The sequence below is a fragment of the Myiozetetes cayanensis genome, unplaced genomic scaffold (genome assembly GCF_022539395.1).
Source record: "Myiozetetes cayanensis isolate MyiCay16 unplaced genomic scaffold, myiCay2020 scf45, whole genome shotgun sequence".
In the NCBI taxonomy this organism is placed as follows: Eukaryota; Metazoa; Chordata; class Aves; order Passeriformes; family Tyrannidae; genus Myiozetetes; species Myiozetetes cayanensis.
The window spans coordinates 475,052-500,441 of NW_026087687.1; the positions used below are offsets into that span (position 1 = coordinate 475,052).

The window sequence follows — 25,390 nt, forward strand, 5'->3', positions numbered from 1 at the left end:
TATATTATAATTTTATGAACCAATCTGGCTCTCAAACAGGAGCCCAGTGAGAAGGGGGGCAGTTTGAAGAGCCCCAGCACACGGAAATGCAGCTCCAAACCCTGTCCCGCTCCCAGGAGCACCCGGAGCGACCCCACTGGATCCATCTCGAGCTGCCAGGATGTGACAGAGCCTCCAGCCAGGGAAATGAGGCCCCTGATTTCAGTCACTGATGAGCCCTTCCATCAGGGATTAACCTGGGGCAAGAGGAACTGCAATAAATCCTGGGGAGAACGCTGTAATCACACACGTGGGGCCTGACAGGACAGGAATAGGCAGCGTTTTCCGAGGGGGAAGAGCCCATTTCTCCCACCTCACCTCACCCTATCATTAACTGCTGCCACCTGTCCCTTCTCCAGGCTGAAAGGAAAGGAAAGGAGGGTACAAAGACACAGCCAGAGCTGCTCCACCCCGACAAGCTGGGTGATGGATGAGCCAAGAACGCTCCAGCACATCCAGGCTCCAGTCCATGCAGCTCAAAGCACTGGGGAAGATGATCCCAAGCAAGGGTGGGCAGATGCTGAGAGACACACAGGGCCTCTTTCAAGCTGAGGCAAGAGCCAAGGATTTCAGATCCCCTGTTCCTCCTGAGCCCCACCTGGAGTGAGGCACCTGTGGGGGTGGGCACACCCAGAACCCCCCGTGCCCTGGGCTGGTCCCACAGGGATCGTGGGCAGCAGGGCTGGGGGGATCCTGCCCCTCTGCCCCCTCAGCTGAGACCCCCCTGCAGAGCTGCCCCAGCCCTGGGGAACAGCAACACAAGGACGTGGAGCTGCTGGAGACAGCCCAGAGGAGGCCACGGAGATGCTGCCAGGGCTGGAGCCCCTCTGCTCTGGAGCCAGGCTGGGAGAGCTGGGGGGGCTCACCTGGAGAAGAGAAGGCTCCAGGGAGACCTTGGAGCCCCTTGCAGGGCCTAAAGGGGCTCCAGGAGAGCTGGAGAGGGACTGGGGACAAGGCATGGAGGGACAGGACACAGGGAATGGCTTCCCACTGCCAGAGGGCAGGGAGAGATGGGAGACTGGGAAGGGATTGCTGGCTGGGAGGGTGGGCAGGCCCTGGCACAGGTTGGGCAGAGAAGCTGTGGCTGCCCCTGGATCCTGGAAGTGTCCAAGGCCAGGCTGGATGGGACTTGGAGCAACCTGGGCTGGTGGGAGGTGTCCCTGCCCATGGCAGGGGGTGGAAGGGGATGATCTTTAAGGTCCCTTCCCGCCCAAACCATTCCATGATATCTCCATTTATAAATTACTGTCACATAGCCAAAAACTCACACCTCCTTAACAACCTGAACAGATAATGCTCCTTTAGCATCACATTTCCCCAACTGTCTTTTTCTCTTTTAATCAGTTTTGCAGTGTTTCCATATTCCTTTTAAAACACTTACACTTGACCTGAGCCAAGGTTTTAGCAGTACCAAGTGAAACCTGGAAGCAGCATTGCTTTGGGTGGGATTAAGATCGTTTATGCTACTTTAGAAGGACTTTTCAGTGCAGTTCCACTCAGCAGTGCCAGCAGGGAAGGCCTGCAGAGACAGAGACAGCCTGGATCACACATGTGCTGCAACCTGAACCAGCTTTCATGGATCCCTCCCTGCAGAACCTCAGCTGGACAGACAGGGAAGCTCTGGGAAAACCCTGTTTGCTCCTGAGCCTCGGGTACATCCCAGGGTTGTGGGGATGGAGAAGCTCTGGAAGCTGAGAGCCTGAGGAGCTGCAGTGATGGAGACAAACATCAGCACCTCTCCTGGGGCAGCCTGCCTGCTCCCCCAGCCCCAGGAGAGGAGAAACACCCCCTGCCTTCCTGGCAGTGAGCAGAAAGAGGGAGAAGAATCCTCCTGCCATGAACTCCTGCAGAGCCTGCCAGGGGGAGCAAACTTCCATCCCAGCAGTCTGGGATGCCTGAAGAGGGATGAGGGAGCACCCTGGGAAGAGGCAGGTGCTGAGATGGGAGCAGAGACCACAGAGGATGAGCTGACCCGGGAGCTCTGCTGATGCCTCCAAGTCAGGGGCGTTCTGGCTTTCCAAAGCTTGGCTCTGGCCAGGCCTGGTGCCATTCCAGACCTCTGGAATGGTCTCACCTCCCGGGAAGAGCAAACTTTGCAGAGTCAGGTTGTTGCTTTGCTGTTTATTCCATGTTTATTCCGACGTCCAAGCCTTTGTGGGGATGGGATCTGCACAGGGTATGTGCTCCAAAGGTCTTCATCCCGAGTCACTGAGGGAAGGGTTATTTACCAGAAAACAGAAGAATTCAGTGCTTTGAAATGAGAAGTCACCTCTATTTCTCTGTAAGGTTTCCAAAATTCGAGCTGCCTGCAATTTCCTGGTGCCATTCCAGTCATGGGATCAACAGAATCACCCTTGCTGGGCGGTGGCTGTGGCCAAGAATCAGCCCCAAAGGCTGAAGGAGCCTGTTTTTGTCACCATTCAGGTTTTTGGATGCTCTCACTCAGCTCCCTCCCACAGAAGCAAGAGGCCTGAGTCAGCAAATGAGAATTGATTCCCAGGAATCCCTCTCCCTTCTCAGATAAAGAGGGAGAAGGTAGGCAAGGCCCTGCCCCAGGGGCACAGCTGACAGATGAGCGTGTGAGAGATGTATCCTGAAGGAGTTTCTGGGTGTTGACAAGAGAAGAAAGGTTTAAAGCCCCTGTTTTCCTCAGGTAAAATGCACTTCAGGATCAATACTGGCACGTGGCACAAAGCCAGTACTGGAATCCTCTCCTTTGCTCTTCAGTAATAAAGTGTTTGTTCCTGTGGGCTCTCCTTCCAGCTCAGCCAGGATTTGTGCAGACAGCACAGCAGACACAATGTGAGAAAGAACCCCTGGAGTGGGAGGAAGCAGGGCCAGGATGGGAACACATCTCTCCATGAGACAGAGGGACCTGTGCCATCCACCAGCACAGAAACTCACCCTGTGCTGGGAAGGGATGAAAAGCTGGTGAGCCAGAACAGCACAGGGTGACCCCAGGATCATCCCAGACACTGAGAGGGGCTCCAGGATCATCCCAGACACCGAGAGGGGCTCCAGGACCGCGGAATTCAGGGTCCTGTGAAGTGTGAATTACCCACTCTGGGTAAGAAAATGGGAAGAAAAGGTTAAATCATGAAGGAGAAACTAAGGAAGAGGGTGATTGTGGCCACCTGAAGTGTCCCTCCCGAGTCAGAGGGGACAGAGTTGGACCATTCCAGCCAGAGGATGAAGAGGCTGCAGGAGAACCCTGAATTCCTCCTGAATCCCAAGATGGTCTGGTCCCACCTTTCATGAGAAAGGGTCCTAAGAAAGGTTATCCCACACTTGTCCAACTGCATCTGGAAAGTGATGGGGACTCCCCACAGCCCTGTTTGAGGTGACACAGTTATTGCACATCTGGCAGTGCTGGCAGACACCCCAGGGAAGGATTGACAGGCAAATTTGGGGATAATTTCAACAGGGGCAGATAGAACCCACAGACATGACTGACTTGTTTTGTCAAGGAAAGCAGAAGGGAAGCCCATGGATCTTGGTTCTGTCTGCTGGAAATGCAGCTCTGCTTTGCCTCTGGAGCACCCCTGGCCACTGACACAGTGACAGTTGGGCTCCTCATTCCCTGCAGGAGCATTTACTCATTCACAGCTTTGTCAAGCACCTTCTCCACCTCGCTGTTCTCCCTTAGCAAGACAGGAAAGTGCAAACACACCATTCAGGGAGCTTTTTGCTCATGTACTGACCCTCATCTGCATGATAATTGACATAAATATCACTGATTAAACACAAACCCAAGTTCAACCCGACCCTAAACGCCTCTGGTAGGACATGGGGAGCTCCAGAGAGCTTTGGGAGCTGAGCTGTGTGTGGGGTGGAGAACGTGGGGCCACCACCACGTGGAATGTCCCCAGCAGAACAGAATCACCCTTGGCAAGAAGAGCAGCCCAGGACCAGAGACAACACGACCAGCCTCTCCCAGAAGAGCTTGGGAAGTCATGTTCCACTTAAAGAGGAAAACAAAACCCTCTTTAATGCTCTGCCTGTGTTTTCCCCAGTGGCACTCGTGCAATAACGTGGACTCAGTAAATGAAAATCACCCTGGAGAGAGCAGAAAGATTCCTGTGAGGGATTCCTGCTTTCCACTCTGCCCCACCCCTGTCCTGCAGTGCTTTGGGACGGATGAGAGGGGATGAAACGCTCTGGACCTCATCCCCTTCCCACAGAAATCCCCCCCGAGCTGCACAAGTACCTTTTGGTGGGCGTGGGCGCTCCCGAGGACACGTGGGTCACCATGGGCTCGTTCATGTTACTCACAGGCCGAGGAGGGCTGCAATGGAAACATCCATGCCTATTAGGGACTCACAAAAATGAAACAAAAACACAACCCAGCCCTTGGGAAAAGCCCAGCCCTGTGTCCTGGGACAGTGTCAGGCCGAGAGCAGCAGCAGGAACTGCTTCACCCAGTGGTACCTGAAGAACCTGGCCTGCTCTGGTGCTTCTCACAACCCCTGTTACACTAAAAAAACTCAACATTTCAGAGCACACAACTCACCTTTGGTGCTGTCAAGTAGTTCAAGCCAATGTAGGAACCATTCGAATTAGGGCAGTTCTTTCAAATGTTTAAAGAAATGAAGCCAAGATTTGTTACAAGCAGCACCCACTGATACAACCACCACACACACACCACCTGCTTGGGGTTCATTTTAACAAGATCAAGTGGGTTGGAATAAACAAATGGATAGAGCCTCGTGTTCCTCCCTGTCCCATAAAACCCAGCCATGGACTGATGAGCCACTTATGTGCATCCTTAAACCCCGAGTTTCCCAGTGCCAGGGTGCTGAGGCTGCCTCTGTGCTGGTGTCTGTGCAGGGGAGCCCACAGGGAATGTCCCTGGCCAGCTCTGCCTCGGGGTTTGAGCTGCTGGGACAGGAGAACTGCAGCAGCTCCAGTCATGGAATCAATACTTGCCTACATTTACCCTCCAGTGACACCCAAAGACAACCCCCAACCTTGGAAATGACACTGGAAGCCCATCCAGCCCCACCCCTGCCATGGGCAGGGACACCTCCCACCAGCCCAGGGTGCTCCAAGCTCCGTCCAACCTGGCCTTGGACACTTCCAGGGATCCAGGGGCAGCCACAGCTTCTCTGCCCAACCTGTGCCAGGGCCTGCCCACCCTCATAGCCAGCAATTCCTTCCCAATCTCCCATCTGTCCCTGCCCCCTGGCAGTGGGAAGCCATTCCCTGTGTCCTGTCCCTCCATGCCTTGTCTCCAGTCCCTCTGCAGCTCTCCTGGAACACGGATTACAATCCCCACAGGTTTGTATTTGCCATCACCTTTGCATTCACACTGCAGTTAACCCTGGAATTCATCCCCAGGAATGCCAGCTCCAGCTTCCTGCAGCACGAGGGCACAGAGGGAGCTCGACCTGTTTGCAGCCTTTGCCTCCCCTGGCATTCCCTGCTCAGCACCCTGATCCTGCTCCTCTCTTGGAGTAGCCAGGAACTGCCTTAAAGCTCCCCAGCTTGTTTCATTTAACCACTCTCAGAGCCCAGGAATCCAGGGAATCAAACAACCACTGAAAAAAACACCCATGGTAACGAGCAGTTAATTAACGGGGCTCTCCCTCCCCTCCTCAGCTCCCCATTTACTTCCCCTTGACCAAGCACCAGGAATGTCCCACCCACATCTGCAGGGCCAAACTCTGCTGTTCTCCCAAAGATTCCCTTCCCAGCTTCGCATCCTCCTGCCCCACAGCCCCCACGTGCAGCTCTGAGAGGAACACCTCCCACGAGCAGCAGCTTCTGCCACCAAAATTGTGTTTTCCAGCCACATTTCCATGGATGTTGGCTGGGATTTTCATTTGGGAGGGACATAGGATTTCCTTGAACACACAAAACACCTCCTCAGTGTTTTATAAGACTCTTCTAATGAGCCAGTGGATGCAATTCACCATTTGCAATCTGGTTTTAGCAGCATTTCCACCAGTTCCCTCCAGTTCTGCAACTACCAGTATCCCAAATTTTCCAGCTCAATCCTTGCTAACAGTGATAAAGGCAAAGGGAAAAATTAGGAACAGCTTTTTAAAGGTTTCAAGGTGGAGATTGGTCAAAGGTTGGGCTCGATGGTCTTGGAGGTCTGTCCTAACCTCAGTGATTCTGTGATTCCACCTTCTCATCAAGCCCAATAAAGCCTCTCCCAGGCCTGAGGATTTCTTGAGGCCATTTATCTATTTTTAGGGAATATCTTTTGAAAACATCTGTCAGGATGGCACCGTGTTTGCTGGTACAGCCACGACAGAAACATCGCCTTGATCATGAGAGCAGCAGGATGAAAACCTGAATTATTCATGGAACCAAGACACACAACAGCAGTGGAGCAGTGAGATCTGCTCTGTGTCAGATCTGCTCCTATGGCAGATCTGCCCCTGTGTGACATCTGCTCCTTTGGCCCTGCAGTGCAGCTCAACCCCACTTTACCAAAACTTCTAGTTTAAAATTCCCCTTCTGAGATGCTCCCAAGAGATGTGAAAACAAAACAAAACAAAACAGAACAACCTTTAAAATATATTAAAATGTTTAAATTAATTTTTAAATATTTAAATGAATATTTGAATGCAAAAGTATTTTGGAACCAGCTACGGAGGAGGGATTTTTCTGCCTTGAAAAGCTCACCAGAAATCCCAGCTATCCAGGCAGGAGGAATGGGAGTGATGGTCAGCAAACCCCAGCGCAGTTCTGGTCCCTGTCAAAGGGCCCTTTCCCAAACAACTCCTGGGAGGAGTTTGGGAGTGAGCAGGACCCAGGAACGGCTCCCAGTGAACAGTTCAGACTCTTGGAAGGCAGGAAACGTCCCCAGTGTGGATGAGACGAGTCAGAGGCCCGGGAACATCCCAAACACAGCTGCATGCAGAGCTTCCTTGAGGGCTCCTGTCCCGGGTTCTGCCTCTTGTTTTCCCTGAGTCTGACAGCTTTGCATGGGGACTGTGCCAGAGGATGGTGCTGCATCAGCAGCAAAGCCCCACATCTCAGAGAGGGAACACAAAACCACAGGGTTAACTGATGATTTGGGAATTTCTGAAGTTGCTTCCTGCAGTTGGGCATTGCAGGTGACAGAAACAGCGAGGCTGGAAGGGACCTTCTGAGGGCACCCAATCCCCCCTCCCTGCCCAGCTGGATCAGCCAGAGCAGGCTCCCCATCAGGATCCTCACACGCCAAGGATGGAGGCCCCATCACCCCTCCAAGCAACCTATGCCAGGGCTGAACTGCCCCAGAATCCCACATTGGTTTGGGCTGGAAGGGACCTCAAAGCTCATCCCATTCCTCCCCTGCCATGGGCAGGGACACCTCCCACCAGCCCAGGTTGCTCCAAGCCCCGTCCAACCTGGCCTTGGACACTCCCAGGGATCCAGGGGCAGCCACAGCTTCTCTGGGACTCCCCAGCCTCCCAGCCAGGAATTTCTCCATAACACCCAAATCTAAACCCAGGACCCAAGCACTTCCCCCGCTGTTCTGTTCTCTTTGCCTGAAGAGCTCCACAGTCCTTGGAACACTCGTGGAAGTCCATCAGGTTGGATCCCCACGTGCTTTGAGACTCATCAGCTCCGACGTGAGGAGGTCACAGCACACACTCGACAGCACCGAGCACTTTCTGTCCAATGTTCTCTCCCTCCTGAACAAATTCCATGCACTATTTAAGGGGAAAATTCTCTTCCTGTTATTTGCTGGGTGAACTCTTATCCTCCCAGTACTCCAAAACTATCATGAAGGAGGTGGAAATGAGGAAACAGCTTCTTTTGTGCAGTGTATATTATATAACCAAACTTCATAACTAAGGCCCTTTATTTATTATTCAAATCTAAATAATGATCTCCTGCTGCCTTTCCCCTCTCCCGAGTGCCTGAGGGTGCAGATCCAGGATCGATACGTCTGTTCCACGGGAGGCATCAAGGCAGGCCAAGGAAAGAAAAGACAAATATTGAAGAATGTGAGAGCTGATAATGGTAATGAAAAATAAAATTCACAACAGAAAGCAGAGGGGGGGGGAGGGTGGAATCAGCCTTTTCCACAGAATTAATGAACTAGGGACACAAACAGGCTTCATCCTGGGAAAACAGACCTTACTGGGGTCTGCAGCCTCCTCCTGAGGGGCAGCTCCAACCTCTGCTCCCTGGGACCAGGGACAGCCCCCAGGGAACGGCTGGAGCTGTGCCAGGCAGGGTCAGGCTGGATCTCAGGGAAAGGTCCTTCTCCAGAGGGTGGCTGGCACTGAACAGGCTGCCCAGGGCAGTGGGCACAGCCCCGAGGTTGACAGAGCTCAGGGGGCCTTTGGACAACGCTCTGAGGGACAGGGGGGGATTGTTGGGGTGCCTGGGCAGGGCCAGGACTGGATCATCCCTGTGGGTCCCTTCCAGCCCAGGCTATTCCATGAGTCCATGGCAAAATGACTGCCCAGGGTCCCTGGCAGGAGCTGGAGCACATCCCTGTGTGATGCTGGGACCCACCAGCACCAACCACGAGCAAAGCACAAAGGAGGTTCTGGGGGGCGAGGGGGCCCTGCTGGAATCACACATTTCGGGGGCTGCAGCTCCAGAGGGAGGCTGAAAGGCAGGGATGCCTCAGGGAAGAAGCACAGGGACAACTCAAAGCTGGAAAACGTTCTTTTCACTGAGAGACTCGTAATCCCAAACCTCCTCTTTAACGGCCAATTACGTGGTGGTTTGATGGCAGCCTGCACATAAATCTGATTTATTTCTAATAAAACCAAACCGCAGCGAACAAGCAAAGACAATGAAACCCGAAGAGCAGGAGCTGCAGGGAGGGAGGTGCAGGAAAGCCCCAGGACAGTTCCCATGGCTGGGACGAGCTCTTTAACTGGAAACTTTAAAGCTTTTCAGGCAATACCTTGTGTTTTTTTGTTGGTATTTTCTGCTTTGCACAGGAAGCTATTCAAAGAAATCTCCTGACCTCTGTTGTGTTTGTGGCTGAGGTCAAACATCTGTAGTGAGTCCCTCCATGACCTGGGTATCAGGATGTAACTGCAGGAGCATCTGTGTGGATGCTTTGAGTTCTTTTGCCCAAACTTGCGAGGGGAAAACTTCCAGCCAGGAGAAGTTTTGGAGACCTTTGTTTGTCATATCTATGGGATTTTTTTACAATGGCTGAAGTCAAGTGTGTGGCACGAGAAGATCCATCAGACACAAATGTAAGGATGCAGCATGTCCAGAGAAGGGAACTCCATGAAAAAGTGGGAATTTGTTGCCTGTTATTTCTGCTGTTAAATAAAAAGAGCCCGTTTAAAGTCCAAGGGCACGTCCAGCAAGGAGGAGCTCGGAGCTGCTGGTACTTAACTCAGGTTATTTTTGGGGCAAGGAACAAAAAAAGAATCAAACCAAAATAGGGGCAACCTGAATTCTCAGGCTGTGCAGACCAATTAATTATGCAAATGAAATGAGAACAGAAAGCCATCTGTGGCCACCCCTGGGCGGCAGAGAACCAAGTGACAAAAGTCCCTGCAGCCTTCACCTGGTCCTTCCTCCAGAGGTTCTGGTTCCAGCCGGGGTCAGAGCACACCACATTCCAGCCTTGTTTCAGCAGACATCTATAATATTGCACTGCAGTTGAAATGCTGGGTGTCTGAGGCTTCAGGAGGGCTCTGACCACTGCCCTGCACGGCCTCCTGAGCATTCCAGCACCTGCCAGCAGCTCCTCCCTGGAACACGCCGCTTCCTGACAGAGCATTTACAACAGAAAATCAGGAATTGGTTAAAAATAGCACCTGACAAATCTGCAGTGAGAGCACCAAGGGCAAACACGTCCAGGGGGCTGCTGAGCCAGCAGGCTTTTTCCTACAGAAAGGGAATGACATTGTAGTATTAAGCTGGATCTCACCACCCCATTCCCAAGCAATTCATGGGAGCAACTTTCAGGAGAAAGCAGGAAGTTTGGGTGTCAGAGGAACTCCTGCTTGGCTCTCTTTGTTCAACAGCAGAAAACAGCCAATTCCTGTGCTTGTATCGTTCAACAGGGGGATTATTGGTGGACTGGGAATGAGGAACTGCCTCTGCTTCTCTTGGCAATCCCAGAATCCCAGACTCACTGAGGTTGGAAAACACCTCCAGGATCACACAGAGTCCCCCCCGTGTCCCATCCCCACCCTGTCCCCCAGCCCAGAGCACTGAGTGCCACAGCCAGGCCTGCCTGGGACACCTCCAGGGCTGGGCACTCCAAACCTCCCTGGGCAGCCCCTGCCAGTGCCTGACCACCCTTTCCAGGGACAAATTCCTCCTGATGTCCAACCCACACCTGCTGCCACAGCCCAGGGGCCTCCTGCCCACCTGGGCACCCCTGGGCTCGTGCCCAGTTCAGTTCTGAGCTGGGTTCTCCACGTGCCTTTATGGAGCTGTTACAGCCCCTTTTACCTGTGCCTGATTCTGCTGATGCCACTCAGGAGCAAACAGCCCAAAGCCATCCCTGACACAAAGGCAGGCAGAGAAAATCACAAACAACCCCTAATCCACCAACAATGTAGGTTAAAAACCTCTAATCCAAAAATAGCAGCCTAAATATTTGCCAAAGGGAAACGTTTCAAACGTGTTTGGATCCGACAACGTCTCGTTCCTGCTGCTGGGATGACAACCACGTGCCTGGGCAGGGCACTCAGGGATTGATCTTTGTGCTGCGTCCCCTGGAAAACTGCAAATTGAGGTGATTTTAGCAGCAGGAACGACAAATTTAAATGTTAATTTTACAGGGTTTGTAGTAATTTTTAAAAAGAGTTGAGAGTGCTTCTGTTCAGATGGTCAGAAATAAATAAAACATAAAGTGAAGTTAAAAATCCAATCACAATCCTGAGAACATGCACAGATAACTGGGATTTTACAAATGAGAACTGAGGAAAATAAATCCCCAAGTGCTATAACAATACCCAGTGAAAATAAATGCAATTTATTGCACAGATTATAGAGTTTCTGAGCAATTTTACCATGAAAACTGCACTGTTTTTTTTTAACATAGCCAATTTCTTTGTGTGCAACACCTCCAACAAACCACTGATGAGCTGCCTCATTCAGCTGCTTCTCCAGCAGGGAAATGGAGCGGCAGCACCTGCCCAGAGAACCGGCACGGGCAGAGCTCGTTCCTGCGCCTCTGCACCTCCAGCCATCTGCAACACGCACATTATTTACTACGAAACGCCACGGCGAAGGCGGCTGTTCCCCCCGGAAATGCCATGTGGGAATAATGAATGACCCATTCACAGAATCCTCACTGTAAACAAGGCACCGGGGGAGAGCGGTGCTTCCCAAGGACTTTGTTCTGCCCTGCTCCAGGATGACTCACGGGAGAGATGGGAAGGGAGCGCTGGGTGCCTTCCCCACCCCCGGCTGCTCAGGCGGACACCCCCACCACCCTCTCCGAGCGGCTCCTGCATCCCTCCTGGAGCTGCGCCTGTGTCCCTCTCCAGATCTCCTGTCCCCCTCTCCAGATCTCCTGTGTCCCTCTCCGGATCTCCTGTCCCCATCTCCGGATCTCCTGTCCCCATCTCCGGATCTCCTGTGTCCCTCTCCGGATCTCCTGTGTCCCTCTCCGGATCTCCTGTGTCCCTCCGGGAGCTGCTCCTGCCTCCCTGTGAGCCCATCTGCATCCCTCCCCGAGCTGCTCCCGTGTCCCCTCTCCAAGCTGATCCCGAACCTCTCCAAGTGGCTCCCACATCCTTCTCGGAGCTGATCCCGCGTCCTTCCCCGAGCCGATCCTGTATCCCTCTGAGCTGACCCCGCATCCTTCTCTGAGTGACTCTTGCGTCCCTCTCCCGCTGCTCACGCATCCTCCCCGAACCAGCCCCGCATCCCTCTCGGAGCGGCCCCGACGCCCCCTCTCTCTCTTTCCCAGCTGTTCAGAGCCCCCCAGACTCAGCTCGGGCCGCTCCTCCCGCGGTCCCCACGCCCCTCCGCCACAAACCCACCGGGATGAGCCGGCTCCGGAGGGGTCCCCTCAGCCTTCGCGGCGCGGCCCTCGCTCCCGAGCCGGGGCGGGACGAGCCCGCAGCGCTGCGCGGCGGCCCCGCGGTCCCCCCGCGCTGCCATCCCGGCCCGCGCCATCCCCAAGGATGCGCCGCATGGAGCCGTCTCCAAGGGAACGGCCCGCCACGTGACCCGGCATCTCCCGGGCACCGCCGATGTTATCCCGGGAAACGCCCGGAGCCGGGAAAGGCGCTCGAGGATGAACTGCCCGGCAACAAAGGCTTTCTTCAAGCCTTTTCCACTTATTTTTTCCTTAATTATTAATTTTTTTTGTTTTCATTATAAGTTTTAATTTTCGTTACGTCTTAAGTTCTAAATTGCATTACGTTTTGAGTTTTAATTTTCTTTAAGTTCTAATTTTCACTGTTTTTTTTTACGATCTAATTTTCGTCGCGTTTTTAAATTTTTAAAATCCAACATTTTTAAAGTAATTAATTTAAATAATTCCGTTAAATAATAGATTTAAATAATTCCGTTAAATAATAAATTTAAATTATTCTAACATAATTTTAAATCTAACATTTTAAAACCTGACATCGTTTTGATCTGCCGGGAGGAGGAGGAGGAGGAGGCTCGGGGTGCCCATCACTGCACCAGCCCCAAGCAGCAGCCAATGCCCACAGCAAGTCCTTTCACAAATAAACAAACACTTGGGCTGGAAAAGACATTCAAGATCACCAACCTTTGACCAACCATCACTTCACGTTTCACTCCATTCTTCCTCTTGAATAAATTAATAGAACATAAATTAAAATAAACATCCAAAACTTACCCTTCGAAACACAATATTCATCGGGAGAAAACATAACCACAACAAGGAAAGCACCACACTGAGCTGAAAGTGCTGGATTTTAGAGGAAGAACGTTGTGGTTCCCTTGAACCCACTCAGTCCCACCCCCTGCCATGGGCAGGGACACCTCCCACCAGCCCAGGGTGCTCCAAGCCCCGTCCAACCTGGCCTTGGACACTTCCAGGGATCCAGGGGCAGCCACAGCTTCTCTGGTCAACCTGTGCCAGGGCCTCACCCCCCTCAGAGGGAGGAATTTCTTCTGTTAAATTAAATATGATTCCTAAATTGCCACTATAATGGAGATTATTCCACCATGAAATGCGGCCTCCGGCACATACAAACCAACCAAATCAAAACTAAATTCCATTCACAAACTCCAGCACTGAAGACAAGTCCTTTAGGTTTGTCTAAAGCCCAATTGCAACAAGCTTGAATAAATAACAGAATCCCAGAATGGGTAGGGTTGGAAGGACCTTACGGGCCATCCAATTCCAAACCCCCTGCCCTGGGTAGGGACACCTTCCACCTGGATTTAAGGCATCAAAGAGAAAAGGTTACAACAATTTCCCTTAGCTGTTTATTCTATCTCTATCTTGATCATAAAAAGTAGATTCTTAACTGGAATTTGTCTGGCTTCAGCATCAATAGCACAAGGATTAAAAAAAGGGCTCAGCTCCTTCTCAAGTGCAAAAGGAATTCTAACCAATGCTCCATATTCTGTCCCAGGATGAAAGTTATTTCCAGCACCATGACTGTGAATACAAGGGTGTTAAATGATCATTAAATCAATATTGACCATATCCTGTAAGGGGATGATGTAACACAGTCCCCTGACATGGCACTGTCAGTGAGGGCTGCTCAGTAACACTGTTAGCACAGGAATAAAACAGAATTCAAAATGAACCCCCATGGATGTATAATCCCAGCACCTGGTTCCTGTTGGTTCCTCTGGATCGTAGCACAGTATCACAAACAGCCTTCTCTCAGCAGCACAAACTGCCCATCCCCACAGCCTGCCATGGAAACACAGAAAGGAACTGCAAATAAAGCCAAGTTCTGCCCTGCCAGGGGCAGTCAGGCCATGCAGGCACAGCAGGAGCAGCAGCCCAGCCCCTCTGCTCCCAACTCCACAACTGCAACAGCAAAAGGCACCTGAAAAACCAAATCCACAGCGTGCTCCAAGCCCCGTCCAACCTGGCCTTGGACACTGCCAGGGATCCAGGGGCAGCCACAGCTTCTCTGCCCAACCTGTGCCAGGGCCTGCCCACCCTCACAGCAATCCCTTCCCAATCTCCCATCTGTCCCTGCCCTCTGGCAGTGGGAAGCCATTCCCTGTGTCCTGTCCCCTCCATTCCTTGTCCCCAGTCCCTCTCTACCTCTCCTGGAGCCCCTTCAGGCTCTGGAAGAGGCTCTCAGGTCTCCCCAGAGCCCTCTCCTCTCCAGGCTGAACTCCATTATCCCAATCTGAAGAGAAATCAGACTCCAGCAGCCGGGCCCTGGCTCTGTGGCACTGCCCACTGTGCACAACAAACCCCACAAATTCCGTATCTACCCTGGCCATTCCCCACAGGCAGAGCAGCTCCCCCCTCCCTCTGCCCTGCACTGGAGCTGAGGAGTCAGAGCAGCAGCTCCAGTCACGCCACACCAGAGCTGATCTGAAGCCCTCCCTGTCCCCTTTCCCTGTGTCTGCCTGGTTGTCACCAGGAGAGACTCGGAGCAGACAGCCCTGGGGCTCTGAGGACGCCAGGACACCTCCACCATGGCATGCTCTGAGCTGTCCAGCCTGGCAGCCGCTGCTGGCACAGTTATTTTGGGTAAGAACAGTGAATATCCCACGTCCCGTGCCAGGGTTGTGTCGCCCACAGGAGCTGGGTCCCCACAGCACTTGAAAAATCAAGGATTTAATGGCAGAGGGTGGTGTTTGGCAGGTCCAGAGCCAGGGAGAAACGATCTTGTCATATCCATGAAACACCACAGCAGTGATGGAAAACTTTAAAATTATTCCAACCAGGAAAACTGATCCGTGCAAACAAAACCTCTGCTTCATCAAACTTGCACTGCAAAAGGTGTTACTGCTTTCCACCACAGAGAGGGTAATTCCATAAAAAAGGGAAACCTGTGGGTTCCAGTAATTCTGTTCAGTGAACTGACACCTAAACCTGAGTGTAGTTCACATGGAATTACCCTCTGGCAGCCAGGAAAGTCCCAGCTGGACACAGAATCATCCCAGCCCATGGATCCCACCCTGTGCCCCAGCCCAGAGCACTGAGTGCCACGGCCAGGCCTGCCTGGGACACCTCCAGGGCTGGGCACTCCAAACCTCCCTGGGCAGCCCCTGCCAGGGCCTGACCACCCTTTCCAGGGACAAATTCCTGCTGATGTTCCCCCTGCCCCTCCCCTGGCCCAGCTGGAGGCTGTTCCCTCTCCTCCTGGCCCTGTTCCCTGGGAGCAGAGGAACAGCTACAGCCTGGAGGAGGATGCAGGGAGATCACAGGAAGAGAAGAGAACCAAAACAGCAGGAAGAGCTGAATTTCCACGTTTTATGTTACTGACCCAGCCTAGCTCCAGCAGTGCAGGTGAAAAGGGGTAGAGATTGCTTCAGAAACACTCACTCATTCTTGGAATTATGAGTAAAGCAACTCCCTGATTCCCTTATGGATGTAGGTCCAGGGTTCCCGCATCAAATCCTGTAAAAGTCCTGACTCGGACACTCCATTAACGGTTTTGTCTGCATTTTTCATCTCTCCTAAAGCAATAACAAACACTCTGGTAACTCAGCTTCCATCAAACACAGGATATCAGCCTGATTCTGAATTGGATTTTAAAACACTCTCCTCCTGCTTTGAAAGGTTCAGTGATGGGAATTCCACCACCACTTTGGAAATCCATTCTAACAATTACTGACTTACATTCACTATTAAAAACTATTAAAAAATTTTTTTACTGCCCAGAGAAGCTGTGGCTGCCCCACCCCTGGAAGTGTTCCAGGACAGGTTGGATGGGGCTTGGAGCAGCCTGGGCTGGTGGAAGGTGTCCCCACCTATTGCAGGGGGTGGCACTGGGTGAGCTTTAAGGTCCCTTCCCACCCAAACCATTCCATCACTCTCTGATTCTCTGATTTTTTTAATTCATATTTATTATTCTGAATGTGTCTCCTTTCAGCTTCTGCTCCATGTCCTTTGTTAAGCCCATCTGCCAAAGCTCCCTGGGATTATATTTAATTTCTCTAGGACTGGTATTTTTGGAAATATCAAACCCTTCCTTAACCCCCGTGGGTTATTCTTGCACCCCCTGAGTCCTTGTCTGTAAAGCTGCACCTCTTCCCAAACCCATTTCCAGTCCTTCAGCCATTTCCACTGACCTTCTCAAACCCTTTGGTCCTTCCAGTTTTCCAGCCAGGATCCTGCCCCCACCAAGCACAGAGGAGAACCTCTCCTGTTTGTCCTGCTGAATGTTGTCACCATCCACGGTCACAAAATCACCCTGAAAACGCACACTGAGCCACCTGCAGACCAGGACCTCCAAGAACTGGTTTTGAGCCATTCTGCCCAGCACATTTTCCTTTCAACTGGCTTCATTCCTCCAGTATTTTCCCATTCCCCTCTATTTCGTAAGTGTTCCTCCTGGTCATGCAAATGAGTGTTAATGGCACAGAACTCAGCCTGATCTCTGCAGGGCTCTGCTTGAAAACACCCTCCAGCACCTTCTTTTGGCAGTTACATTGAGGCCAACGAGCTACACAATTTTCAGGGAGTCATGGAATCCCAGAATGGCTTAGGTTGGAAAGGACCTTAAAGTCCATCCCCTTCCAAGCCCCCCTTCAGGGATTCTTCCCGTTCTCCTGTCTGGGTGGTGCATTGTCTGTTGTTTTGTAACAATAAACACATTATGGCAACAAGATCACTTCGTTAATCAGAATTAACCTTGCAGGAAGATCCAGGCTGGGTCTGACTCCACCAAACTGCCAAAGCCTGAGCTCGGCTGGCACGAGTTACCTTTTTATTTACTGATCAACAAGCAGCTCAGCTCAGCTCTGTTGGTAAACATGACATGTCAGAGACTGCCCTGACTTCATCCTCCATGTCCCCCAGCAATGAGATCATATGGATGTTGTTCCAGGGCTCTGGGACCTTTCCAGGGCTCTGAGACACATAAACCAGCAGCAGTTAAGTATCTAAATTAAGAAATTACCTCAAAATGCAGTTTGGATTGAAAACACAGGCACTGCAATTCCAGATCTTGCTGGGTCACCTCAGAATCCCAGAATCACTGAGGTGGGAAAAGCCCTCCAGGATCACACAGAGCCCCCCCTGTGCCCGATGCCCACCCTGTCCCCAGCCCAGAGCCCTGAGTGCCTGCCTGGGACACCTCCAGGGCTGGGCACTCCAAACCTCCCTGGGCAGCCCCTGCCAGTGCCTGACCACCCTTTCCAGGGACAAATTCCTCCTCATGTCCCCCCTGCCCCTCCCCTGGCACAGCTGGAGGCCGTTCCCTCTCCTCCTGGCCCTGTTCCCTGGGAGCAGAGCCCGACCCCCCCCAGCTCCCCCCTCCTGTCAGGGATTGCAGAGCCAGAAGGTCCCCCCTGAGCCTCCTTTTCTCCAGGCTGAGCCCCCCCAGCTCCCTCAGCCGCTCCTGTTGGGAAGGGCAGTCCCTCCCCACCAGCACAGTTGCACAATTTCTGCCCCCGGCCAAACCACAGCCCGGAAACGACTCACCAGTAACCTCCAAACCATTAGTTTACATTCTTTGCTACCAGTTCTGTGTTTCCTTCCTTCTTCAATGAGCACAGCTGGTTTTTTTTTTTTTTTCGTTTTCCAAGCCTTGTTTTCCCTGGAACATTTGGCCAAGTATTGTTAAACTGCCCCCAGTTTTTCCTATTTCTGTTCTTTATTTACTCAGCTGAAGCCATCTCAGCCTTCCAGCCTCTCCCCCAGCACTCTTGGGTGCTGATGAGCTTCTCCTGCACCTGAATCAAACGTAATCAAGCCCTGATGGCCGACACCTGAACAGTGACTGACTGGGGCCTGGAGCAGCCCCTGCTGTGAGCCGAGTCCTGCACTGCCCACAGCTCTTCTCACGCTTCCAAACCACGTGTTGGGATGTCTGGGTGCTTTTTATTAGTAGCAATTTTTTTGTTTCAATGGGATCACTTACACAAAACCCCGGAGGTCTCGTGTCACTTCTATAAAAACCCCAGTAGGTCTTTTTTGTCCTGAGTTCCTTTTATTTTTATGTGATTTAGTGTTTGATATAAACCCCTACTTACATTGTTTCTGCACCAAGTCAGTATCTGTTCTTCCCACAGCTGTCCTTGTAGCACCAGGCTCTTATTTCCCAACACTTTGACTTTTGAGGGCACCATTTTTTTTTAATTTAATTAAAGCTGTCAGCACAGAGCAGATGTCTCTGAGCTGCCTCGCTGCTGCCAGGAGCGTCCGGGCAGCCATCCCAGTCCCTGCAGGAGGAGTCCAGCCATGTCCTCACTGTCCCTGTCCCTGCAGGAGATGTCCAGCCATGTCCCCACTGTCCCTGTAGGAGATGTCCAGCCATGTCCCCACTGTCCCAGTCCCTGCAGGTGTTGAGATGTGTCCCCACTGTCCCAGTCCCAAAAGGCAATGTTGAGTAGGGAGGAAAAGGCAATGCAGTGTTGGGAAGCTGAGGATTGTCTGTTCCCAGCTGGAAGCCCAAAGCAAACTTGGGGCACTTCTAAACCAGCTTCTTCAGTAGCTCTTGCATGACAACACAACCCCCCAAAGTGAGACACCTGCTCCAGCCTTTACCTTTCCCTGCCCTGCTGGGCCTGACACGTGTTTGATCCGTTCATGAATTAAAGAGTCCTGGCAAAGGGAAGAATTCCTCCAGCTTGGTGGTCTGTGGCAGAGGTAAGACTTTAGTTTGTAGCTCTGGGATGAGCTCCTGCAGCCTTCCCTCACCCAGCCCACACCATCACTCCTGGCCTTGTTTTACAGAGGCATCACTGCCAACCGCTCCTTCCCTCCCGTCGGGGAGGCACCACACGGAAGCAGCACAGAAGGAAAGGAATCTACAGAGGGAAATGTGAATGGATCTGTGATCTGATGGCATTTCAAACAAGCTGTTTTGGTGAGGCTGAGCAGCACCTCGCTGGTTTAGAGCCACCGTCAGCCCCACAGCAACCTCCTGGCCAAGGTGTGAAGCTCACGCTGTGGACAAGGGGCACCCTTGTCCTTGGGGGGCTGAGGAGCCATTTGTCAGGAGGACCACGTTAATTTGTCAGGAGAACAACATTAATTTGCCAGGAGAACCACATTAATTTGTCAGCAGAACACGGCCTCCAGCTCTGATTGAACAGCAGCACAACTACCTGCCGAGGTTTTTCAGGTTTGAGTGCAATTGCACCGAGAAAAGCAGAACCATTCTGTTCCATTAGATCAGATCAATCCCTCACTGCACAGGGCTAAAGCAAGCGCTGGGAAAGGTGGAAAATACTCAGTGGGGAAAGAGCTGGAAGAGACAAGCACAGAGCCAAGCAGAAATCAGCTCAAAGCCGTGTTGGGCAGGAGTCCAGCGTGGCAACTACTCTTCCAGGCCCAGTTCTGGATCCTCTACGCTTTTCACACCAGGAAGCCACACTACAATGAGCTCTGCAGTTCTCACCTTTCCAATATTTTGTCAATTTAGCCTCCAGCTTTTCCTTAACGACCACACTGTCAAGGGAGTGAGCAGAAGAGCCAGTCAATGAAACCACCTGGATCTGGGGAAGGCCAAAGCAGCACAGCCTGACATGGGACGGGCAGAGGGGGTGGGACATCCAGGTTTCAATACCTTAGTTCTCCATTCAGAACTGGGACAGAGAAACCAGTTCCAGAAGAATTTGGTATTCAAGATGTCAAAAGGAAACCGGAGGAGCATCAACTGCCCTCACTCTCCAACCTGCAGATGATTCAATAGTCATGAAAATGGGAATTCTCCCATTGTCCTTGAATTATATCCCTATGCTTTGCTCCTCTTCTTCTCTCTACAGCATGTGCTCTCATCTGTGCATAAGAAAAGGGGAAGCAGAGTGACCTCAGGGCTGTCCAAACCAACACCAGTGCAGTGGGGTTTCATTAAAATCATCCCATCAGTTCAACAGTGAGGGCACAACCCCAGAGTGACAATAATGGCACGGAGCAGGAACTCCAGTGAGATGGATATGGATGTAAAGCCAATGTCCCAGGCAGCAGCAATGGGCTGAACCTGCTGCTGCTGCTGGTTCTGGGCAACGTTAATCTGCAAGTGAATCCGTTTAACTTTGTTCTGTTTGTATCATTTTAATCTACAACAAGTGAGACAACAGAGCCTGATCCAAGACGAGGGTGAGCAAAAGGTGGCAGTGATGAGAAACCCCAAGAGCTGCAGGCAGGACACAGCCAGGCCTCGGCCCATCTGCACACCAGCACCTCCTGCAGCTCTTCTCTCCTCAACAAGGCACTCTTAACCAAACCACTCCCAGCCATTTTTCAGAGCAACACCCCTAACCCAGCACTGCAGTCATCACTCTCAGCCCAGGGCTCCCCAGTCAGTCCCAGCACAGCCCCTGGCTCAAGGCAGAACACGGATTCAGGGGGTACTCACACGATGTGGGCGAGGTCGAGTGGCTTTTCTGGCTGCTCGGGGAACACGGGCCGGGGGGGCTCCCTGCTGGGGACACAGCCCAGGGATTTACTGATGGCGTGGCTCAGCTTCTTCGCCGGGGATTTCTGGGATTGGGAGGGAAAACGAGAGTGAGGGGCATGTTGGGAAGAACAGGGCAGCACCTGCAGTCAGAGTGTAAAACAGGCACAGGACAGAATATCCAGAAATACCCAGTTCTGTTATACCATTCCTGGGAAATCACTGCAGACACTGCACACAAGGGAACGAGGTCTGGGGGGGTTTTCCTGTGCTCTAATATTGAAAATTAAAAGGAGTTTACCAAAATTATGTAAGATTAAGAAATAAACCAATTATCTGGGGGTTCTCTCAGGAATTAAAGCAAGGGACAATCACATCCCATTAAGGGATTTTTTCACTCACTTTCGAGGTCCTATGAACACAGATGTTGTGTTCAGAGGGGAGGAGCAGGACAGGAGCAGGTCACTTCCCAGTTTTCTGTCCATCACGGGCAAAGCCAAGGTGGAACACAGTGTTAGGACAGATAGGAATGACCACTTTCTTTATTTCCTTTCAAGATTCATTCTGTTGAATGACCTCACAGGAGCAATGATCCCAGATCCTCAGGAACAATGAAAAGGCTGGTGACAAGTGTTGCCAGACCCACAGGAATGGTGACCTGCTCTGAGTTAGACGTGCAAAACATGGTTTAAATCCCACATTGACTTACAAAGTTAAGTCTCAAAGTGTTATTGTATCCACCAAGCTCCTGGCAGGGCTGTGGGAGTCCCGGGGATGGTCTTTTCCAGCCTTAATGATTCCATGATTAGGGAGCTGTGAGGGGTGAGGCCCTGGCACAGGTTGGGCAGAGAAGCTGTGGCTGCCCCTGGATCCCTGGAAGTGTCCAAGGCCAGGTTGGACGGGGCTTGGAACAACCTGGGCTAGTGGGAGGTGTCCCTGCCCATGGCAGGGGGTGGGACTGGATGAACTCGAAGGTCCCTCCCAACCCAAACCACTCTGTGATTCTCTAACACTAATTAACAATTTCAGACTTCGAAAGAGCTTTCAGGAGTCCAATTTATGCTCTTATTTATCTTCAGCTCTCCACGGCAGAGCAGATTGGTGTGACTTTATTTTCAGAGGCTTCCAAGCCCTTCCCATTCCCTTCTGGCACCGCCTCAGGACTGTGGGACTCGGCCAGCTCAGCCACTCCATCCCAGCCCCTTCCCCTGGGAACGCCTGGCAGGGGATCCATCCTGCATTCCCCCCTGGAATGGCACAGCCCGTGACTCAGCAGGGTCTGCAGCACTGTGGCCCTTCGGTCAGAGTGATGGAACCAAGAAAAGCCAGGCACAAAAATGCAAGGTGGACACGAGGCCCCGCGCCCTCCCTGGGCCCGGGCACTCCTGGGTTTGGGCTCCCTCCAAGATGTGAACTCACACAGCAACTCCTTCCCCCTTCTCTGACTACCCAACTGCAGAGGCATCCATGAAAGGTTGCTCTCCGCATTGTTCCAGGCAGTTTGGGAGATTCCTGTGTCACTCTGGCTCCAGCACCGCGCCAGCAGGGCAGCACCAAGGACACCTCCTGCTTCCCTGCACCAGGGGAGGGCACCTCTGGACACCGGGAACAATTCCTTGATGGAAAGGGCTGTCCAGCCTTGGCACAGCTGCCCAGGGCAGGAGTCAAGTCCCCACCCCTGGAGGGATTTAAAAGCCGTGTGGATGTGGCACGTGGGGATGTGGCTCAGCGTGGCCTTGGCAGTGCTGGGGGAATGGCTGGACTTGGTTATCATCTTGGAGATCATTTCCAACCTTAACGATTTCATGATTCTGTGATTTTTATAAACTTTACCAGCTTTCTGAAATCCTTTCTTCATCAAATTCTCAGCCTTTTATATATTGAGACCCATTAGTGGAGGACACTCCCCTTTGCCCAAATATATCAATAAATATTCAAAAGAAACAGTTTCTGCTTCTTTTTCATCCTGTACAGAATAACGAAACTCATGGGAAACGTTTGACACCAAGAGGGTTTAAGGAATCAGCAAACCTAAATCCCTCTGGGGTGGGCACTCCAAACCTCCCTGGGCAGCCCCTGCCAGTGCCTGACCACCCTTTCCAGGGACAAATTCCTCCTCATGTCCCCCCTGCCCCTCCCCTGGCCCAGCTGGAGGCCGTTCCCTCTCCTCCTGGCCCTGTTCCCTGGGAGCAGAGCCCGACCCCCCCCAGCTCCCCCCTCCTGTCAGGGATTGCAGAGCCAGAAGGTCCCCCCTGAGCCTCCTTTTCTCCAGGCTGAGCCCCCCCAGCTCCCTCAGCCCCTCCTGCTGCTCCAGCCCCTTCCCAGCTCCGTTCCCTTCCCTGCCCACGCTCCAGCCCCTCCCTGTGTCTCTGGTGTGAGGGGCCAGCCCTGCCCCAGCACTGGGGGTGCCCCAGCAGTGCCAGCACAGGGAGGGCACTGCCCTGGGCCTGTGACACAGCAGTGCCCCATTGGCCTCGTGCCCCCCTGGGCACAGCCGGGATCGTGTCCAGCCGCTGCCACCAGCACCCCCAGGGCCTTTCCCAGCTTTCCAGCCCCTCTGTCCCAGCCTGGAGCATTGCAGGGGGTTGCTGTGACTGACACCACGCAGCCATTCCCGGTCTGTGTGTGCCCTCTGCTGGGAACCCGCGCTAGGAAGGGATTTCCAGGTCATTTGGGATCGGGGCTCACGTGCCGGGCCCCGCGCACAGCCAGGAACGTGCGGGATCCGAGCGGGATCCGAGTGGGATCCGAGCAGGACACCGGGACAGCTGTCCCGCACCTGGGGCCGGCCACAAACAGCTTCAGAGAGGTTTAATTACTTCAAAGGCATTCTAAATGGGAAATGAAATGAGCCAGGAATACGAAAGATGCGATTCCCCGAGCAAAACCTCATCAGCAGCTCCCACGGCATCGCCGGGGCGGTGCAAGGGGCTGTCCCTGGTTTAGATCCCATGACATCCCGTGGAAGGACTCCCCACGGGAAGCCAGGGCTATCCTCACCCCAGGAACATCTGAACACGCCTTTGATTTGTTTATCTATGATCCAAAGCCACCAGCTGAGGCGGTTTTAAGTCACAAACATTCCATTATTTACAGCAGGAGGAGCATCCTGACCTACCTACAGCTGAGAAACTCCCCCAAACCACACCCCAGGCACAAACTGGGGTAATCCGGGTATTTTAATTATGATATTAAATATTAAATAATAAGTTTAACTATAACATTGATGATATTTTTAATTAACCTGAAATTTACTGCTGACAGATTGCTTAAGCTCAGCGAACTGACCCAAAAGCCCCAAGCAGAATGAGCTCTGGCTAATCCCCCCCGGCTTTCAAAATGAACAGCTGGATTTGCAGTTCTGCTGCGTGCACGGAACACACTGAGCTGTGTCCAGGGCTGTTCAGCAAAACCAAAACTGAAATGGCCCAACAGGAAACATTTGGAAAGTGTTTGAAGGTTTTTATCCCCCCAAACAGGCCCCAACAAGCAGCATTTTCGTGCACTAAAACCTCTCTCAAAAATAGGTTTCTCCCTGAAGTTATAAATAAAAAATCACTATAGTAATAGATTTTAATATACTCACTGGAGCAATATATATATTTATATGTATTAAACATCTCTTTACTATGTGATTTACAGTATGAGAAAACTACCAAAGGCAGTTCAGAATTTCAGAAAAAAGAACCTATAATAATAAGTGTATTAATAATAACATTAACAATAAGCATAATTACTAATAAGTATGTTAATAATAACACTAATAATAAGTATGAGGTACTTATTATTAATGCTTATTCTGGGTCATACGGCTCCAAAACTCTGAAAATACACCAGGCAGGACTGAACTAATTCTGGCTGACACTGAAAACCTGGAAAAAGCAAATCTCTTGTTTGCCTGTACCAGAGCACCTGCTCAGCCCTGCTCAGCTGGAGCATTTGGGCTTTCACTCAAGGAATTATTGCTGAGCAAACACACAAGGAAGTCACTGAACCAGCGGTACAGTCCAAATCCAAAACTAGGACATGGTTTTTAAATTAAGATTCTTTTTCAGTTTTCATAAAGTTAACACGTAAGACTTGCAGAAGTTAAAAAAAAAATTAAAAGAAATTAATATGTAAGAGATCTCTCTCTCCAAGGCTCCTCTTCCACGCTCAGCTGAAGAGCTTGAAGGTCCCTTCCCACCCAAACCAGTGTGGAATTCTATGACTTAGATACATCTTTAGATTAAACCCTCCGACTGGATTTATATACACTTAAGGGGATAATAACCTACTCTTAACTCAGATTAAACATTCCACAAGTTTAATATAAAAAGGACAATATTTAAGACTAAATTTTCCTTTGCCTCCCAACTCCGGACTGGGATCCAGCCCCAACTTTCTAAATTTAACAGCACTGCTATAATGGCACCTTCTCATGAAGAGAATTACTAATTATAATCCAATCATTATCTGAACTTCTCCTCGAATAAGTAAAAGGTTGGCTTTAATCTTTTGCCACAAAATAGGCTTTTCTACATAAAATTGCCCATTATTTCTTGAGCTGTGATTGTCAAACTGCATGTTACTGCTCAGGTGATTTCTTTAAGGCTTTTTAATTAAGAGTTTTCCAGGCATATATTTACACCTGGCAGGGGAATGACAATAATATGTTTTTCTCTTGAAGAAATACTGTCTTTAAAGGTGCCACTGGATAAAAGACCTGTGTGAGCACAGCATCCATGGTAAGTGGTTCCCTTGCTGGGCAGGACAGGAAGTGTTCAGGTATTTTTAAGCTACAAGAGAGGACAAAATAAGAGAAGTGGGACTGATGTGAAGAGAAACACCCCTGTCAAGGGCCCAAGCAGGATGGTGCCCTCAACAGCACCTGAGCCCAGGGACAACCATCAGCAAATCCACGTTATGGGTAAGAGAATCACAGAATTGTTTGGGTGGGAAAAGCC

At 51.5% G+C, this 25,390-nt stretch overlaps 1 protein-coding gene across 12 annotated transcripts in view; it reads right to left on the minus strand.

The window, feature by feature from the left end:
• Positions 1-25,390, minus strand: part of DTNB (dystrobrevin beta) — a 140,553-nt gene that overhangs the window by 76,296 nt on the left and 38,867 nt on the right. For all 12 annotated transcript variants that reach the window (XR_007630746.1, XR_007630745.1, XM_050330863.1 and 9 more), the window contains 2 exons: positions 20,406-20,530; positions 4,247-4,324 (listed from right to left, as the gene is read on the minus strand). Coding sequence is in view for 10 of the 12 variants with exons in the window: in XM_050330863.1 (XP_050186820.1) it covers positions 4,247-4,324; positions 20,406-20,530 (203 nt within the window). In the remaining 2 variants the exon portion in view is untranslated. The remainder of the gene's footprint in view (positions 1-4,246; positions 4,325-20,405; positions 20,531-25,390) is intronic.